We start from the raw sequence: 20,793 nt of genomic DNA, 5'->3' as shown, positions 1-20,793 counted from the left end.
CTGGTGCTTCTTTTAGATTCTCCTGGGATGGATTAAGCTCTTACATTTTCCCACTGTACTCCGAGAAGATGATGGTGCCTTTTTGATAAGAGTCATGGTATAGTATGTAATTGTCTCATGATAGTTGATCCAGGATTTTAGAGTAGATTTTCTGAATACATAAGTAATTGTTTTTATGCACACATCAAACCAATAGTTTTAAATCATTAACTAAGGCTTTTAATACAAGATATTTAATACTATTACACTCTCTCAAATTATCTGTTTAACATTTGGAAGTGATTTTCCTTGTGCCTCTACTGGACATTTGTTAGCTATCTACAAGGTACTAGGGCTGCTTTTCAAGCTTCTAAACCTTGAAAATTTAGAAACAAAGCAATTACAAATTTTAAAAAGAACTTTTGAGTTTAAATGTTTCTGATTGGATTTGTCAGTTCTGATTTTATTATCCTGTTCAGTGTTTTGCTGTCATATTTGTTGTTTTGATGTTTCCACATTCATTTGTTTTTACTGATTTGAATTCTCTAGGATCGAAAGAGCAAAAATTGTAAAGAAAATTTCATGCAGGTCAGAAATAAAGAACATATGGCTCCCCGACTGTTATTGGATTGCAACAACTATCACTTATATCCAATGGCTACTCTAATTAAGAACGATAGGGGATGCAGTCTCACAACATCGGAACAGTTACACATTCTATTAAGTTGTATACTATATATGTGACATACTGATGGCTAAAGGATGGATTTATACTCGAAATATGGTTCAAGAATGATCATGCATACTCTTTTATTCCCACAATTTCTTCAGTGCTACTTCTAACAGAATAAAACATACATTTTAGTCTACTTCCAACCTTCCATAAATTCCAGATTGTTTTGTTTCAGTGAAGTCTAAAAATATGTTTTTTCCCCTTAGCAAAAGCTCAGACTCATTTCAAGCTTACTTACTGCTTCCGTATGTATTGGATGTACAGCAAATAATAAAGATGCAACCAAACTGCTCCTATTGTCCAAGAACAGCTTACAGACCTTGAGGAAAACTATGCAAACAATGGCATGGAATATAACATTCAAGAAGTGGTAAGAAACAGCATTCAGTTCACTGAACAAGTAGTTCAAACGGAATGTGAGGACTGTGAGCGGTCGATAGGACTTATGACTTCTCTCCTGAAAGACAGAGCACAGAGACCTGATTGCAGACACTGAATGAATTTATCACTGCTTTTTTAAAAAAACAAACAAAAACAAACACCAAAAACTAATTCAAAAATAATAAAAACCAGAAAGTAATTCTCATCAGTTTACAAATACAGGTTGATCACCCTATATGAAATGCTTGGGACCCAAGCATAAACACATGTTTTATTTATATTTCATATACCCATACTGGAAGGAAATGTTATATAAAATATTTTACACTGTTTATTTACACTGAATCATCAGAAAGCAAATATGTCACCATCTCATTCATCCATATGGACAATTTTGGCTTCTGGAGAAATTTGGAATAATGGATAATCAATCCTCAAATTTTTATTTTCTTCTTTAGGTGAAAAAAGATACTTCAGACATCTGGAAGATTTGACCTCTTCATCAAATCACTAGTGAAAAGCTCCAAACCTCAGTCAGCCAGGAGATCCAACAACTCCACAGATTTGCCAACCACTTAACCAATGGAAGGGCTTTCATCCTTTGCTAAGCTCCTCTCCTAGGCAACATAAACCTCCTGTCCTGAAATCTATATGCACTGCAAAATACTTGAAGCCCTCTACATCAGTTATGGCGAACCTTTTAAAGACCAAGTGCCCAAACTGGAGGGAGGCGCCATTTAGGGGGTGGTGAGTGAGGGGGCGAATGGGAGGGTGAGCATACAGGATGATGAGATGGTGAGTGGGAGACAGGAAGGTGATTAATCTATCAATTCAATGGGTACTGTGCAGTTATTATGGCTAAAGACTGTTTTATTGTGGCGTGCCACAGGTTTGCCACCACTGCTTTAGATGATGGACTGAGCCCTATTCAGAAAGCTATGACAGACACTGGTGTCCACTAGGTGTTGCAGGGGCCCCTTAAGTTAAAAATGTTTACTTTACCTTCAAGTTGAACACAATGAGACTTTCCTCCTCTGTTTCTGACGCAACTGAAGGGCTCCTTTGTGTCTTTCTGAGGTTTAGATGTATTCATTATAATTCTTTTTCCCCAAAAGTTCATTAAAATCTATAAAATCTCCCTCTATGTTATGAGAGTATTCTAAACTCTGTAATCTGACTATCTCTTCACTGTCAGATTTTCTAATATGCAAAATTCAGCTATGGTGCATAGAAACCAGAAACACAGCCAATGTTTCCTAATTCCTTGCTTGAATGACATCCTATATTCCTGTACTCTAGTTTGAGGTTTGTAACAGGAAAAAAGAAATACTATCAAATCAAATTGATGCAAAGCACAATATTCATGCATTAGTTTTTTTTTAAAGATAACATGATTTGGTAGTATATATTCAAACAAGCATGCTCATCTTATGCAGTGGTTTAGCAATATTCTTAAAACATTATTTTGTACATAAGAGAGAAATCTGTTACCTCAGACATAGGAGTGCCCCAGAAATCATTCAGAAAAAGATTTTTTAAAGGTGTAGAAGGATGCAAGTCTTTGTTGTCCAAAATGGCCGATACGTCATCAAAGACAAAGCCACAAAAGAGACTATTCCAGTAACATGCCGCAACTACTCCAACAATTAGTGCAATTTCCTTTGAACTAACAAAAGCCATCTTCTTTTATGAATTGTACCTATAAAAAAGATCCAAGCGTGTTCTTCAAAAATCAGTTATCATTAAAATAAGTATCTAAAGTCAACATTAATTCAGAACAGCATAACTGTCATTGTCAGCAGTTTGTCTGGCCTGGCTGGGTTCTTGCTGGAGGCAGGTCTCCAGCAGAGGAGGGCTCTTCTCAGTGTACCCTTTCAGACAGGCCCTATATCCCAGGATCTGATCCCAGGTTTTCTGTTTATCCCAGATAAGTCTGGCAGTGCGTACTCAGATAATTCAGTTTAAAGCAGAAAACCCGAGATTACATTCTGGGATATAGGGCCTGTCTGGAAGGGTCCTGTGTTGCAGCAAGATCGGAAAAGGTTAATCTGATCTTCCCCTTAAGGAAAGCATTACAGGCTTCTGGGATCATCTGTAAAGGCTTGCTGAAATGAGCAGCAGCTAAGATCTCTTGCTAAAAAGAGATCTGGAAGAGATAGCTTTTTGGTAGCAGATAACCTTGGTACCTCCAGCAAAGGATCACCGCCTTGTCGGGGCGCTGGAGCTTGAGCACCTCAATGATGTCATGAGCGAAACCGTGAAGGGACACCCATGACGGGACGGTTGTGGCAGAGAGGTCAGACCAAGCGTGATCCCTGGGGAAGGCAATGGCAAACCACTCCAGTATCCTTGCCAAGAAAACTAAATGGACCAGTACAACCAGAGATATGTCGGTATGCCATTGGAAGATGGGACTCCCAGGTCGGAAGATGGCCAAAATGCTACTGGGGAGGAGCAGACGATAAGTTCAACTAGCCCCAGATGTGATGACGCAGCTAGCTCAAAGCCGAAAGGAAGGCTAGCGGCCGACGGTACTGGAGGTGAACGACGAATCCGATGCTCTAAAGATCAACACACCATAGGAACCTGGAATGTAAGATCTATGAGCCAGGGCAAATTGGATGTTGTTATTGGTGAGATGTCAAGACTAAAGATAGACATTCTGGGGGTCAGCGAACTGAAATGGACTGGAATGGGCCACTTCACATCAGATGACCACCAGATCTACTACTGCGGACAAGAGGAACATCGAAGAAATGGAGTAGCCTTCATAATTAATAAGAAATTCGCTAAAGCGGTGCTTGGATACAACCCAAAAAATGACAGAATGATCTCAATTCGAGTGCAAGGAAAGCCTTTCAACATTACAGTGATCCAAATATACGCCCCAACCACAGCTGCTGAAGAAGCAGAAGTAGATCAGTTCTATGAGGATCTGAAGGAACTACTGGATAATACACCAAAAAGAGACATTATTTTCATTACAGGAGACTGGAATGCCAAGGTGGGAAGTCAAATGACAACAGGGATCACAGGCAAGCATGGTCTGGGAGAACAAAATGAAGCGGGACGCAGGCTGATAGAATTTTGCCAGGAAAACTCGCTGTGTATAACGAATACTCTCTTCCAACAACCTAAAAGACGGCTTTACACATGGACCTCACCAGACAGTCAACACCGAAATCAGATTGACTACATCCTTTGCAGCCAAAGGTGGCGGACATCCATCCAGTCGGTGAAAACAAGACCTGGTGCTGACTGTAGCTCAGATCACGAACTTCTTATTGCCCAATTTAGAATAAAACTAAAGAGATCAGGGAAAATACACAGACCAGTTAGATATGACCTCACTAACATTCCTAGAGAATATACAGTGGAAGTGAAGAACAGATTTGAAGGACTAGATTTAGTAAACAGAGTCCCAGAAGAACTATGGACAGAAGTCCGAGACATTGTTCAGGAGGCAGCAACAAAGTACGTCCCAAAGAAAAAGAAAACCAAGAAGGCAAAATGGTTGTCTGCTGAGACACTGGAAGTAGCCCAAGAAAGGAGGAAAGCAAAAGGAAACAGGGATAAGGGGAGATATGCCCAGTTAAATGCGCAATTCCAGAGGTTAGCCAGAAGAGATAAGGAACTATTTTTAAATAAGCAATGCATGGAAGTGGAAGAAGACAACAGAATAGGAAGGACAAGAGACCTCTTCCAGAAAATTAGAAACATTGGAGGTAAATTTCAGGCAAAAATTGGTATGACAAGAAACAAAGATGGCAGGGACCTAACAGAAGCTGAAGAGATCAAGAGAAGGTGGCGAGACTATACAGAAGATCTGTATAGGAAGGATAATAATATTGAGGATAGTTTTGATGGTGTGGGGAATGAATTAGAACCAGACATCCTGAGGAGTGAGGTTGAATGGGCCTTAAGAAGCATTGCTAACAACAAGGCAGCAGGAGACGACGGGATCCCAGCTGAACTGTTTAAAATCTTAAAAGATGATGCTGTCAAGGTGATGCATGCCATTTGCCAGCAAATATGGAAAACACAAGAATGGCCATCAGACTGGAAAAAATCAACTTATATCCCCATACCAAAAAAGGGAAATGCGAAAGACTGCTCCAACTTCCGTACAGTGGCCCTTATTTCTCATGCCAGTAAGGTAATGCTCAAGATCCTGCAAGGAAGACTCCAGCAATACATGGAGCGAGAGTTGCCAGATGTTCAAGCTGGGTTTAGAAAAGGTAGAGGAACGAGAGACCAAATTGCCAATATCCGCTGGATAATGGAGAAAGGCAGGGAGTTTCAGAAAAACATCTACTTCTGCTTCATTGACTATTCTAAAGCCTTTGACTGTGTGGATCATAATAAATTGTGGCAAGTTCTTAGTGGGATGGGCATCCCAAGCCACCTTGTCTCTCTCCTGAGGAATCTGTACAAGGACCAAGTAGCAACAGTAAGAACTGACCACGGAACAACAGACTGGTTCAAGATTGGGAAAGGCGTACGGCAAGGCTGCATCCTCTCACCCAACCTTTTTAACTTGTATGCAGAACACATCATGCGATGTGCGGGGCTGGATGAATGCAAAGCTGGGGTGAAAATTGCTGGAAGAAACATTAACAACCTCAGATATGCAGATGACACCACTCTGATGGCCGAAAGCGAGGAGGAGCTGAGGAGCCTTTTAATCAAGGTGAAAGAAGAAAGCGCAAAAGCTGGGTTGCAGCTAAACGTCAAAAAAACCAAGATTATGGCAACAAGAATGATTGACAACTGGAAAATAGAGGGAGAAACCGTGGAGGCCATGACAGACTTTGTATTTCTAGGTGCAAAGATTACTGCAGATGCAGACTGTGGCCAGGAAATCAGAAGACGCTTACTTCTTGGGAGGAGAGCAATGTCCAATCTCGATAAAATAGTAAAGAGTAGAGACATCAAACTGGCAACAAAGATCCGCCTAGTCAAAGCCATGGTATTCCCTGTAGTAACCTACGGATGTGAGAGCTGGACCTTAGGGAAGGCTGAGCGAAGGAAGATCGATGCTTTTGAGCTGTGGTGTTGGAGGAAAGTTCTGAGAGTGCCTTGGACTGCGAGAAGATCCAACCAGTCCATCCTCCAGGAAATAAAGCCCGACTGCTCACTGGAGGGAAAGATACTAGAGACAAAGTTGAAGTACTTTGGCCACATCATGAGGTGACAGGAAAGCCTAGAGAAGACAAATATGCTGGGGAAAGTGGAAGGCAAAAGGAAGAGGGGCCGACCAAGGGCAAGATGGATGGATGGCATCCTTGAAGTGACTGGACTGACCTTGAGGGAGCTGGGGGTGGTAACGGCCGACAGGGAGCTCTGGCGTGGGCTGGTCCATGAGGTCACGAAGAGTCGGAGACGACTGAACGAATGAACAACAACAACAACCTTGGTACTCTTATTCTGGATCTTGGCTCTGCTGCCCTTATGTTAGCATTCTGGACAATGACCTTGCTCCTGCAATCCTGTTCTGGATCCTGTTGTATCCTGAAACCTTGACTCTGAATTCTGGACTAACTTTCTGACTTTGATTTATGGACTCTGACTTCAATTTGACCCCTGACTATATGGCTTGACTTCAAAACTCTGACTTCGGTTTGTACTCCTGAGTTCTTGAACATTACTCCAAGAACTCTGATAAGTGAACTCTTAGTATTTGACTAATGAACTGTAACTTTGGCTATTCTTTGACCACATTAACACTGGGTTGTTGTAGGTTTTTCAGGTTATATGGCCATGTTCTAGAGGCATTCTCTCCTGACGTTTCGCCTGCATCTATGGCAGGCATCCCCAGAGGTTGTGAGGTCTGACCTCACAACCTCTGGGGATGCTTGCCATAGATGCAGGCGAAACGTCAGGAGAAAATGCCTCTAGAACATGGCCATATAGCCCAAAAAACCTACAACAGCCCAGTGATTCCAGCCATGAAAGCCTTCGACAATATACATTAAGACTCCTTTTAATGATTTTAATAATTTTATTGATTTTAACCAGGGGGCATTGTGAAGTTGTGATGTTTAAGTTGATTATTGTTTTATGTTATTGTTTTTAGACTTTCTGTATTTTGTATGGTCCTTTGAGTGCTTTGTGAGTCGCCTGAGTCCCTCTGGGAGATGGTGATGCAGTACAAATAAAGTTTATTTATTTTTATTTATTCTTTATTCTTGCTCCTGAACTAGCTAGATAGTACTTGGCTTGTCTGCATTAACTGAACTGTTGACCTTGGTTGTGTTCATCAGTACTCCAGGCATGTGCTGTAATTCTGTTATTTTGATCATACCTTTGAAAGACTCAAGGTTTTAACTTTCTTTATAAGTAAATAAGGTCTTGGCTCACCTTGGTTTATTTAATAAACCCCAGCTCTTGATATCAGAAGAGCCCTGGCACATAACAGCAACTGATAAGACTTAGAGAGATGAGGAATATCTCTCTAAGATAGGAAGAATACTTTAAGCAAAGAATACTTAAAGCAAAGAAATATCAGCTGATGAACATGCCCAATGACTTGGTCTTTTACCGGTGTTGTGGTGTAACAAAAGGAAATAGGAGTATTGAGGTGAACCTGAATATTTCTGAATGTTCATACCAATTTTTTTTTCTTCTTTTGCCATTACTCTGGATAATGGGATCTGGAAAGAACTACCCTCAGGCTACAAGTGTATCTAGACTAAGCCTATATATAACCCAATGATTATTATTTCTGGGGGAAAATGCTTAGGTTTGCACTGTTAGGCAGATTCTGTAAAACAAGAAAATCAATTCTTCAAGGAGAATGAAGGATCACTGGTTTCACATTCAGAAAAGCCTCATGTGATAAGTAAAAAAATGTAGTTATGGGAGAGTAATTGACAGAGGGCAGGATAATTAAAATCTCACTCTTTTTCTTGTAAGGTTAATATCTTTTTCCCCCTTTATTGGGGCACTAAAACCCAGGGGAACTCACTAGTTATAGTTTCTTTAACTGGATTAGAAAAAGACTCAATGGGTACAGATTATGAACTCCCCCCCCCCCCCCAACGCCAAATAAAACCCCTGACCTTGTTGCAGTAGTGAGTAACAAATAAAATTTATTACTGTTGTTGTTTCAGTTTGAATCCTGGATATTGATATTCACTCCAGTCACTAAAAAACTATTGAATATCAAATAGCTAAAAATGGGTAGGACTTAAAAGACATAAGAGCAATGTGGAAAATTCTGGAAAGACATATTTTAAGATTTAAATTGAAATTGTTTTAATGAGAGATCAGAAAGAATATAAGCAATAGGACCTCTTACCTTAGGAAGACCAATTATTTTGAAATATGGTTTTAAAAACATTAATTCCATGATCTATTTTTTCATGATACAGTAATTTTTACATTACTATATAGGAGGAATTGAAAGCATCTTTTTGTAAACACCTTAACTTCCTATCATTAAACTGGAAGCAGTTAGCACTTATTCAGGACTCAAACTAATGCAGTTCTTGTATTTTAGGAAAGATATGTAGCATGAATGTTGAACACACCTATTTTGGACTCATGAAGCAATACTAAGGTTACAGAAATATCTCACTAACTGTTAAAATGTACTGCAGACAACCTGCAGACACTAACTTTCTATCAAAAATGATGGTTTCATGTTCTGATCAGATGCATATGGAGATTTTGTTCCTCAATAAAAGTATTTAGTAACATTCTTCATGTCTGAATAAAACAAATATAAACCAAACAAAATGTAGGTGGGGCAAGCAATTTAAAAGCAATTCAAACTTTGTATCCACATTTCGAAGATTTTTTTTTTAAATAAAACTTACCACTCAAGCACAATAGTTCTTCATTTATACATTCCCTTCAGCAGAAATCATTTTAATCATGCTTGCGTCTGTACTGTTGTCAATAACTGTGACTGTTGTTGAATGCTTATGGATCCTTACTAGAAAAAAAGAGGAAAGACTAGTTGTAAAGAGATCATTTTTATTGTCATCAGTCATACTGTGTCATACAAGCTTTCTAAAACTCAAATGCTTGAAAAAGCCCAAGAGAAAAGCTCTTTATATTAACAAAATAATGTAACACAACACAGGTAAGCTTCTCCCTTGAAAATTGTTTATTTGAAATAGTCCTACTTGACGCCATTTCTCACAATACTTGCCACACACTATGATCTGACTACTTGATCAATTTAAAAGACGTACAAGCCAAAGTATACATTCAGATTGGAGCAGAAGTCTATTAGTACTAGGGTCTCACAAAGAGATCATCTATGTTGGATAAGTTAGCGTAGACTCCCTGCTTCCTTCCACTCCAACATGGTTAAAAGAATCTCCAGTAGTAAAGCTGCAAAGCCCACCAGAAAAGACTGGAGAAGTTAACTCTGATGGACATGTAGGACACATACCTTCAAGAAATATGTGTTTTAAACACTTCATTAAAAATATGGAAGTGACTAAAAATTCACATCCAACTTTGAAAGACAGCAAACTTAAAATGGTCCTAACATGCTGAAGGTTTCCGGTATGGTACAGGAAATCCAGTGTTGGACAATGGCTCTGGAGACAAGGGCCTGAATCCCTCTTCAGTTATGGAAACCCACTGGGTGACTTTGGATAAGTCACACTCTCTGTCTCAAAAAAGGTGAACACCCTCTGGCCAAATTTTGCCAAGAAAATCCCTGATATTCCGTTTAGGGTCACCAAAAGTCAGAAAAAACCTGAAGGCACACAACAGCAAGACTACCAGCAGCAGCAACACACCTTTAAGACACACCTTTGATTCTGATAATCTCAAGGAGTGTATGTTTCTAGGCTGTAAGTTCAGTGAAGAAGGATGTTTGATTCTATTTATGTCACAGTGCCAAACCATTATGCAAGTGAGGACAGGACAGCCATTTAAATAGTAGTGCTATGGCTCAGTACTACCCTCACTGGATGATCCCACTTATGGTCTTTTAAAATAAAAACTTTAAAAACTTTTGTTTATTTGACTGTTGTTGTGTAACTTCTAATCCTAAACAGCTTTTTAGTTATATGGCTCGTTTCAGTTATGCTGCTCTGGGAATTTACAAAAAGGAAAGTGGGGTGAAAATGATCAAAAATACATCAAAAACTTTAGGAGACAGCATCTGTTTCGAAATACAATGTATAGGGTGATTTTTTTCACATGCCAAGATGATAAAACAACATACAATCTTAGAATCATAGAGTTGGAAGAGACCACAAGGGCCATCCAGTTCAACCACCTGATATGCAGGAATACACAATCAAAACACTCGTGACAGATGACCATCCAGCCTGCTTAAAATCCTCCTTAGAAGTATTACAAAATGCTTTTACCTTTTACAAAGGTAAAAGAAAAAGAAAAATTAGCACAGAATATAGAACTGAACTGGGAAATCTGTGACCAGCTGTTGTTGGACCAGTTTCCTTCATCCCAGACTACTAGTCGTGCTGCCTGGAAGACTACAGGTTACTAATTAAGGAAACAAAAAAGTGTCGAATGCTGGAGTAGTACATATGACATATGGGAAGATAAAATGTACATTTGAAGTATGCTGTATTCTCAATAATGCATGTACTGACCACGTCCATGGGCCATACATAAAACTGTTCCTGTGCTTTTATGTTTTGAATTCAGATGGGCTTCAAGGCACATTAATAATATGGTACAAGAGTCTGTGATACGAAAAGGAAAACAATTCAAAAGTACTTAAAAACTATCTGAGAAGTGACAGGATGAAATCACAAATATTTATATGTAGCAGATTGTTATTTTCCAGGCCTATGATTGCACACAGCTAACAATCACATAAATAATGAAAGCAGACCATTAGAAAGAGCCTGCTAGTTCAGCATTATTGAGAAGCTCAATTACGATGCCGCTTCTGAGGCAATTTACTCAAGGCTGCTTATGATAACAGATCAAGCAAAACAACAGAGTATTTTTGACTGTCAAGCTAAGATTCTTCATTTCAATGACACTTGTGGGAGAAGGGAGCCATCGATCAGAACAACTTTTGCATAAATGTATGAAACATGTCTCTTCAAATACTCATAAAGATAAGAGTCAAACTGAATGACTGACAATCACCAAGTCTTCATGAATCTACATAGAACCACATACAAGGAATTGTGTTCTTCCTTATATAGACTGTTGAATGATCTGCTAGAAGACAGGTAAAGCTGTTAGAATTCAAAACAGGCCTACCCAATCAATTTTAAACTATGAATTTTAAAGTGACATTTATGAATGATTTTAATACCTTTTAATCTTATGTCTATGTTCTATTTATACCTCGCGTTTCTCTATCCCGAAGGGGACTCAAGGGCACTTATTCATACAAACATTAAGCCTAAAATAAATTAAATTAAAATTAATATATATATTAAGCATTTAAAAGCATTACATTCAATATTAAAATCACACCATCCAGAAATCATAGTCCAAAGCCGTTCCATGGCCATTGCTAATATTGCACTGCACTATTCTCGGTTAGCCTGATCCCACAGCCAAATTTTTACTTTTCTTCTGAAGGCTACTTCAGGTACAAACAATTAATTCAGACCCCTTTAGCCTCAGATGAACGGTAGGCAGCAGTGGAGACTTCCACTAATTTACAAGGAATCCCAACTGTGCACACTGGTGCTCATTTCCAAGAGAGCATCCATCAGATTATATCCCTTTGGATGTGAGCTCTCAAAGCAATCGATAACTGGATAATTAGTGATACGGGTTGAGGATCCTTGTCCTGAATGCTCCACAATCTGAAACTGCCCACTTGGGTGAAACCTTTGCTTTCTATTGGATCAATGTGCACAAACTTTCTTTCATGAACAAAATTATTTAAAAATATATCACATCATATACTTTAAAGCTATGTGTCAAAGAGGTATATGAAATATATATGGTTTTTGTGTCTAGATCAGGCATGGGCATCAGGGTTGGACTGGATGGCCCACAAGGTCTCTTTCAACTCAATGATTCTATGGGCACACTTCAGCCCTCCAGGCATTTTGGACTTCAACTCCCACAATTCCTAACAGCCGGAATTGTGGAAGTTGAAGTCCAAAACACATGGAGGGCCCAAGTTTGCCCATGCCTGGTGTAGACTTAAGCCTCACCTCCAAGATCTCTCATATATATAAATAAAAATGTAATGTTCGTTTGTGGGATTAACAGAACTCAAAAACCACTGGACGAATTGACACCAAATTGGGACACAAGACACCTAACAACCCAATGTATGTCCTTCACTCAAAAAAAATGATGGAATTTATAGTTCACCTACAATCAAAGAGCATTCTGAACCCCACCAATGATGGAATTGAACCAAACTTGGCACACAGTTCTCCCATGACCAACAGAAGGGTTTGGTGGGTACTGTCCTTTGGTTTTGGAGCTTAGTTCATCTACATCCAGAGATCACTGTGGACTCAAACAATGATGGTTCTGGACCAAACTCTACGTGAATACTCAATATGCCCAAATGTGAACACTGGTGGAGCTTGGGGAAAACAGAATCTTGACATTTGGCAGTTGTAGTTGCTGGGATTTATAGTTCACCTACAATCACAGAGCATTCTGAACCCCACCAACAATAGAATTGGGCCAAACCTCCCACACAGACTCCCCACGTGGGCCACAGCAACGCGTGGCATGGGATGGCTAGTCTATATAAACAAAAATGTAATGCTCGTTTGTGGGATTAACGTAACTCAAAAACCACTAGATGAAATGACACAAAATTTGGACACTATTTATTTATTTCTGGTATTTATATCCTGTCTCTTCTCTATCCCAAAACGGGGACTCAGGATGGCTTACATAGGCAGCAATTCGATGCCGTTACATGAACCCCTAACAAACCAATGAATGACCATCACTCATACCCCCTCCCCCCCCCCCAAAAAAAAACCAGTGGAAAGGATTTAAACCCCCCCCCCAAAGCAAAATGACAAAAAGCTAAATGACATACAGAAAAAGGAGAAGGAGGGAGGAAAGGAAGGAAGGGGAAAAAGAAAGAAAGAAAGATAGAAAGAAGGAAGGAAGGAAAGAGCAAAGGAAGCATGGAAGAAAAGAGCGAAGGAAGGAAGGAAAGAGGTAGAGAAAGAAGAAAGGAGAGAAAGAGGAAAAGAAAAGGGTGTAGAAAGAAAGGGGTAGAGAATGAAGGAAGCAGAGAAGGAAAGAAAAAAAGAAAAGGAAGGGAAGAGGGAGCGAAGGAAGAAGAGAAAGAGTGAAAAGGGGAGGGAAGGAAAGAGAGAAGGAAGAATGAAAGCAAAGAGCGAAGGAAGGAAAGAGGTAGAGAAGGAAGAAAGGAAAGAAAGAGGAAAAGAAAAGGGGGGATAGAAAGAAGGAAGGAGAGAAGGAAAGAAAAAAGGAAAGGAAGGAAAGAGGGAGCGAAGGAAAGAGGGAGGGAAGGAAAGAGAGAAGGATGGATGGAAGCAAAAAGCAAAGGAAGGAAGGAAGGAAGGAAGGAAGGAAGGAAGGAAGGTGAGAAAGGGAAGGAAAAGAAAAAGGGAGGAAGGAAAGAGGCAGAGAAGGAAGGAAGGGGAGAAGGAAAGAAGAAAAGGAAAGAAGGAGAGAAAGAGGGAGGGAAGGTTGGTCACAGCAACGCGTGGCGGGTACAGCTAGTTATGAATATGAAAATATTCCAAAATCCAAAAATATCTGGTCCCAAGCATTTCAGATGAAGGATACTCAAACTGTAGGGTCTGAACACGGGTCTTCACCAGCGTCACGTGTGAACACTTTCATGGGAAACCACCCACTTTTTTTCTGCGATGGCCACCTCTAGCAATAGATGGAAGCATTCCTCTCACTTAACATACAGGTAAGCCTTGTGAGATGCAGAAAACAGGGGCAGCCCTACTACACCGCCCTGAGTCTTTCTAAACCCTCTTCCTCCCTCTAAAGATGCCAGGAACCCTCTCCTTACCTTTTAGCACATTACCGCCCTTGGCAAGAAGCCGGCACAAGCAGCCCTGCTTCCCACATTAACTCGGAGGCTCTGCTGGAGCATCTCTTCCACCATGTCTCTCTCCAGCCCCTGAACATGAAAAAGCAACTGGAGACTCCCCTCTCGCACTGCGCAGGCGCTGACTCTGTCTCCCCCTACGGCGTGACGACAGAGCATGCTGAGAAGCCGCTCTGGGGGGAAAAAACTCCACGTCCCAGCATGCTAAGCGGCCGATGTTGTGAAAGTCCGCCTCTCGGTAGTGCGTAGAGCACTGTGGGTAGCGTAGTCTTCGGCAGGACATTTTGTGGGAGGTTAAAGAATATCCGGGTTCTTTTGAGCCCGGAAGAGAAGTGTTTGATGGCGTCGCCCAGCAACGGCCATCTCTCCTCCTCCTTCCTCCTCTTTGTCAACGGAAGCCAGGGGAAAGGGGAGTGAGCGGGAAGGGCGGGAGACGCTTGAGCAGGATCAGCGCTGCCTTTGAAGGTGTCGGTTTTACAGCCGCGAGGCCTTGTGGTCGCCCAAGGAAGGCTTAGGGTGAAGGCCCTGCCGCCCTTCAGCCATTCTCTGTGAAGTAAACCTACTGACAGTTTAAGAGAAAGTACCGGGCCCTGCGCAAACTATCGAGGTACTATTCGTATTATTATTATCGGGTTGCTGTGAGTTTTCTGGGCTGTATGGCCATGTATGTATGATGCAGCTAAACATCAAAAAAACCAAGATTATGGCAACAAGAATGATTGACAACTGGAAGATAGAGGGAGAAATCGTGGAGGCCGTGACAGACTTTGTATTTCTAGGTGCAAAGATTACTACAGATGAAGACTGTGGCCAGGAAATCAGGAGACGCTTCCTTCTTGGGAGGAGAGCAATGTCCAATCTCGATAAAATAGTAAAGAGTAGAGACATCACACTGGCAACAAAGATCCGCCTAGTCAAAGCCATGGTATTCCCTGTAGTAACCTACGGATGTGAGAGCTGGATCTTAGAGAAGGCTGAGTGAAGGAAGATCGATGCTTTTGAACTGTGGTGCTGGAGGAAAGTTCTGAGAGTGCCTTGGACTGCGAGAAGAACCAACCAGTCCATCCTCCAGGAAATAAAGCCTGACTGCTCACTGGAGGGAAGGATACTAGAGACAAAGTTGAAGTACTTTGGCCACATCATTAGGAGACAGCAAAGCCTAGAGAAGACAATTATGCTGGGGAAAGTGGAAGGCAAAAGGAAGAGGGGCCGACCAAGGGCAAGATGGATGGATGGCATCCTTCAAGTGACTGGACTGACCTTGAAGGAGCTGGGGGTGGTGACGGCCGACAGGGAGCTCTGGCGTGGGCTGGTCCATGAGGTCACGAAGAGTCGGAGATGACTGAACGAATGAACAACAACAATGGCCATGTTCCAGAAGCATTCTCTTCTGACGTTTCGCCTACATCCATGGCAGGCATCTTCAGAGGTTGTGAAATCTGTTGGAAACTAAGCAAGTGTAGTTTATATTTCTGTGGAATGTCCAAGGTGGGAGAAAGAACTTTTTGTCTGCTTGAGGCAGGTGTGAATGTTACAATTAGCCACCTTGATTAGCATTGAGTAGCCTTGCAGCTTCAAAGCCTGGCTGCTTCCTGCCTGGGGGGCTCCTTTGATGGGAGGTGTTAGCTGGCCCTGGAGCCCCCGGTGGTGCAGTGGGTTAAACCCCTGTGCCGGCAGGACTGAAGACCGACAGGTCGCAGGTTCGAAACTGGGGAGAGGCAGATGAGCTCCCTCTATCAGCTCCAGCTCTTCATGCGGGGACATGAGAGAAGCCTCCCACAAGGATGATAAAAACATCAAATCATCCAGGCATCCCCTGGGCAACGTCCTTGCAGACTGCCAATTCTCTCACACCAGAAGCGACTTGCTCCTGACACAACCAAAAAGAAAAGAAAAGCTGGCCCTGATTGTTTCTTTTCTGGAATTCCTTTGTTTTTTGAGTGTTGCTCTCTATTTACCATCCTGATTATAGAGTTTTTAAATACTGGTAGCCAGATTTTGTTCATTTTTGTGGTTTCTTCCTTTCTGTTGAAATTGTCCACATGCTTGTGGATTTCAATGGCTTCTCTGTGTATCCTGACATGGTGGTTGTGAGAGTGGCCCAGCATTTCTGTATTCCCAAATAATATGCTGTGTCCAGGTTGGTTCATCAGGTGCTCTGCTATGGCTGACATCTGTGGCTGAATCAGTCTGCAGTGCCTTTCATGTTCCTTTATTCGTGTTTGGGCGCTGCTTTTGGTGGTCCCTATGTAGACTTATCCACAGCTGCATGGTATACAGTAGACTCCTGCAGAAGTGAGAGGATCCCTCTTGTCCTTTGCTGGAAATAGCATTTATTTGATTTTCTGAATGGGCCTGTAGATAGTTTGTAGGTTGTGTTTCTTTATCAGCTTTCCTATGTGGTCAGTGGTTCCCTTGATGTATGGCAAGAACACTTTTCCTCTGGGTGGATCTTTGTCTTTACTCTCGTGGCTTGTTCTCGGTCTTGCAGCTCTTCTGATGTCTGTGGTGGAGTATCCATTGGCCTGTAGAGCCCGGTTTAGGTGGTTCAGTTCATCTTGGAGAAGGTGGGGTTCGCAGATTCTTTTTGCATGGTCTGCCAGAGCTTTAATTGTGCTTCTTCTTCTTCTTCTTTTTTACTTGGGTGATGTTTGGAGTTTTTATGTAGGTATCTATCCATGTGTGTAGGTTTTCTGTAAACTCTGTGGCCCAATTGTTGATTGGGCCACACAACACTCAAAAATGGGAATTCCAGACAAGAAACAGTCAGGGTTAGCTAATCACTACCCAACAAAAAATTCCCCCAGGTAGGAAGGAGGCAAGCTTTGAAGCTGCAACGCTATTCAGTGCTAATCAAGGTGATCAGTTGCAACATTCACACCCCCCACCCCCACCCTGACTCATTGTTTGAAGATTTCCGCTTTAAAAGTAGATCAATAAGCTGTGCATATGTTTCTGTTCATACAGCTTTTCTTCTTCTAATCTACAGAGATAAATGAACACTCAAGATGGCACCTATTTTAGAATGGAAAAAGCTTATGAGAGTAGATCCTGATGCTTTGCCCCGTCAAGAGGAACTTGCAGATAATTTGCTGGAGGCAGTAGCCAAGGTATTCTCATAATGGATTCAATGTGTTGTATAAATATGCAGTGGATCTTTGGTATATGCTAGGGTTTGGTTCCAGGACTCTGTAGGTGGATACCAAAATCTGTGAATACTTGAGTCTCATTAGCTATCAGAAAAGCTAATGTATAAGCAAAGATTAGCAAAAGGAGAAATAGAAGATCTTTTTGATAATCCAGGCTGTCCTTGAGTTACAGACATCTGACTTACAAACGACTCAAAGTTAAGAATGGGGATGAGACAACAGGAAGTGAGAGAAATCTGCCCCTCGGAAGGGGAATTGAATCCTTAAAGATTTATCATGGGGAAGTGTGTCTCTACTGAAGCTTTATCACCAATCCTTGCTTCTAAATTTTTCAAAATCTAATTATCACAGGAAAAAAGTGAGCTGAAATCTTCTGAACGGGACACAGACTGCAAAACAAACACCACGGGGGTGTTAATCCTTCTCTATGCTATGCTAGGCTTATATATAGCTGGTGTTACACTTTAAAATGTACCTGTTCCAACTTGCATACATATTCAACTTAAGAACAAACCTACAGAACCTATCTTGTTCATAACTAGGGGACTGCCAGTACATGGAAGTTATTTATTAGCTTCATGTGTAAATTCAAATCACCAAATGATCAAGAAAGACCATGGATGAGCAATTAGAAAATATGTTACAACAATTATATGTAATAGATGAAACTAGTGAACAAGCAGTATGACAGAGCTGGATTATATATCACACTATGTGGATGATGGGTTAGGAGTGGGAGGGAGTATAGATCTGGGAATAGATGATGTAACAAGGCAGCTGTATTATGTGAAATGTTTTGAAATTAATGAATAAACCTTTTTAATAAAATGTAAAAAATATTTTTAAAATATATATAGAGAGAATGGTCTAGGACAATGGTTCTCAACCTGTGGGTCCCCAGGCGTTTTGGCCTACAACTCCCAGAAATCCCAACCAGTTTACCAGCTGTTAGGATTTCTGGGAGTTGAAGGCCAAAACATCTGAGGACTCACAGGTTGAGAACCACTGATCTAGGAAATGGCATCCCTTATACAAAAAAGTGAACAACTCAAATAAGTGCTGAAGGGAGCCTGAGGATTTGTAAAAAAAGGTGGGGGGTTAAGCAGGCTATGTCTACACATCAGCACAGTACTCACCCCACAGCAATATCAGGATTTGCTTTTTTGAATATATATATATGTGTGTGTGTGTGTGTGTGTATATATATATATATATATATATATATATATATATATATATATATATGGTGTCGTTGGTTGAATCCATAAATACCAAACCCCTGAATATTGAGGACCAATGTATTAAACTGAAATATTATATCTACATTGTACAGCTCACTTAATGTTAAATAATCTTTTCTGTATGTTTAGGTTGATGGAAATGACCTGAAGGATGAGAAACCTGAACGTTTAATTCAGCTTTTTAAAATTTCTCAGTCACTAATGAAGGTCTGTGTTGATATGTTTGAATTACTATTCTGTAAGCTAGTCTACAACTATTGTAAAAGAGGAGCTGTGTGTTTTCATATGGAAGTTCTGATGGAAATAGCACACATGAGCACTGGAAACATGATGATTGTCTTGAATACAGATCAGTAAAGCACTTTACAAAATATCAAGTCAGAATGAACCAGTTAATTGAAAGGCAGATATTGAAATGATTTGAAAGTTTTGTTGCACAGCAGAGGGCACAAGTTCTGGGATGACTTGAGGAGAGGTGGGCACTGTCCTAAGAAAATACATGTTCACAGACAATGAAAGACATATATTCTGGCAAACCAGCTAAGTGTGGCAGTGAACTTCCCATCCAGAGCATTTGTCCCTTATTCAGGGAAGATTCTCTGACTTCGTTTCCCCCCTGCTATTTATCACACTACCCCATAGCTGTAGTATCTCATACCAAAAATGCCAAGTGGCTACCATAATATCAAAACTACTCTCAGGGGCCCAGCAGAAACCAATTGTCTTGTGAGAAGTTTAACAACTCCACTTTAACTCATAGGACTGATTTACGGTGAAACAATGTTTATCTGCCTGATCTACTTGAACATAACTGATTCGTATGATAATCGCAATTGTGTTGAATATATGACAGTAGCATTTTCCTATATTAAATGCAGTAGTCTGGCCTTTTTGAATTAATAAAATGGCACAGAGTAATGTAATCGCTTTCACATAAAACCCCCCCTGCTTAGCCAAGATTATTCCTGGTTCTCAGCCTGAATAATCTAAGAGACTAAACATTGAATAGGAACAGTGTTGAAGGCTGTTTTTGTTTTGTTTTGTTTTTTGAGGAGGTTTGAAATCCCTTTACAATGAAATCTTATGCTCACTTAGCTGGGTAAACATTGAGAGACTTATCTCTCAATATTATTTTCTGATTTTCTGTATTTAGTGCCAGAAAAATAAGCTTCCTTTGTCTTAGTTTGCCTTTCATAGTATTAGTTTGCCTTGTAGATTCAAGAATTCATGTTGTTTATATTGCTTTGTGGTGTTCTGAATAACCCAATAGGTTGTTAATATTTATTATGATTTGTGGATAAATGCCCTGTGAAACATTTATTCCCACATTACCAATCTCTTCTTAGTTGTATGACATGTTAGGAATTTATGTGGACATAACTTTTAACATCTTATTTCAGAATATATCATCTTGTAAATGCAAAATGTTTTTGGTCCATAAAGTAGTTCATCTTATTGTATTTTAGATGAAAAATCAAGAAGTCGAGCTGGCATTGGAAGAAGTTGAGAAAGCTGGGGAGGAGCAAGCCAAATTTGGTATCATTTCTGTTCATAAGTAACACACACTCTTGTGTGGGAAACACTCAGGGAAATATTACCTGCCAGATAATATTTTGTGACATGCTCCCTTGAAAATTAGAACATTTGTACCATAGAGAAATTGAGATTTACTGACTTCATATTTTCAGTAAATATCTAAACCTCAGTTTCAAAGTAATAAATGAAAATAAAGATTTGTGTAGAGCCATTTTTGTACCTCTTGGGACATCCAGGGTCAGAAAAAAAGTTGTGCTTGTTTACATTTCCCTAACCCCACTACAGTGCGTTCATATACATTCAAGGGCAGTGGTTCCCAACCTTTTTTTGCCCAGGGACCACTTTGACCAGGGACCACTCTCCAACAATAGTACCAAAAGGGTTACGAATCAGTTATTGGCCAACTTTAGATTTGGTTTGGTTATTTGGGGTACTGATTCAGAAAATTGCATTTGATAGACCACATCAGCTCTAGTTTCTGATACAGAACAATTGCCATCTGCTCACCCACAGAAAACCATATTTCATCATCCAGAGCCACAGACCTTATTTTAAGTCTCACAGCCCACCAGTGTTCTGGGGCCCACAGGTTGAGAACCACTGCTCTAGGGGGTGTGAAAGCAATTTTCGTAACATTTTGAAGCCCCTCAAGTTATGTTTTTGTATGTGAAATTTAAAAGAAAAAAGGGGAGGTGGTTGTCACAGTTGTTATAAAGCTTTTCTACCATGTTTTGCAGGCCATCTGAACCAGTTTAAGGCTGGAAGAGGGCTTTTTTGAAACCCCTAACATAGTGAAAA

The 20,793-nt window shown here is 40.5% G+C and overlaps 2 protein-coding genes across 8 annotated transcripts in view; one reads left to right on the top strand and one right to left on the bottom strand.

Moving 5' to 3' along the window:
- Positions 1 to 14,200, bottom strand: part of TMTC3 (transmembrane O-mannosyltransferase targeting cadherins 3) — a 45,583-nt gene extending 31,383 nt beyond the window's left edge. Inside the window, exons 1-4 of the mRNA XM_060777349.2 lie at positions 14,031 to 14,200; positions 8,914 to 9,032; positions 2,585 to 2,792; positions 951 to 1,169 (exon numbers count right to left, since the gene is read on the bottom strand). Of these exons, the coding sequence (XP_060633332.2) occupies positions 951 to 1,169; positions 2,585 to 2,773 (408 nt within the window). The 5' untranslated portion in view covers positions 2,774 to 2,792; positions 8,914 to 9,032; positions 14,031 to 14,200. The remainder of the gene's footprint in view (positions 1 to 950; positions 1,170 to 2,584; positions 2,793 to 8,913; positions 9,033 to 14,030) is intronic.
- A 171-nt stretch (positions 14,201 to 14,371) lies between these two features.
- CEP290 (centrosomal protein 290) overlaps positions 14,372 to 20,793 on the top strand; it is a 64,741-nt gene continuing 58,319 nt past the window's right edge. For 4 of the 7 annotated variants that reach the window (XM_060777353.2, XM_060777352.2, XM_060777351.2 and 1 more), the window contains exons 1-4: positions 14,375 to 14,676; positions 17,059 to 17,179; positions 18,589 to 18,666; positions 19,926 to 19,995. In XM_060777353.2, coding sequence (XP_060633336.2) covers positions 17,078 to 17,179; positions 18,589 to 18,666; positions 19,926 to 19,995 — 250 coding nt within the window. In that variant the 5' untranslated portion in view covers positions 14,375 to 14,676; positions 17,059 to 17,077. Of the gene's footprint in view, positions 14,677 to 17,058; positions 17,180 to 18,588; positions 18,667 to 19,925; positions 19,996 to 20,793 lie in introns of all 7 variants that reach the window. The other 3 variants (XM_060777356.2, XM_060777354.2, XM_060777355.2) reach the window with 2 other exon arrangements.

The sequence above is a fragment of the Anolis sagrei genome, chromosome 5 (genome assembly GCF_037176765.1).
Source record: "Anolis sagrei isolate rAnoSag1 chromosome 5, rAnoSag1.mat, whole genome shotgun sequence".
Taxonomy (NCBI): Eukaryota; Metazoa; Chordata; class Lepidosauria; order Squamata; family Dactyloidae; genus Anolis; species Anolis sagrei.
The sequence above is the reverse complement of the archived record's forward strand: the minus strand, read 5'-3'. Positions and strand labels throughout refer to the sequence as shown.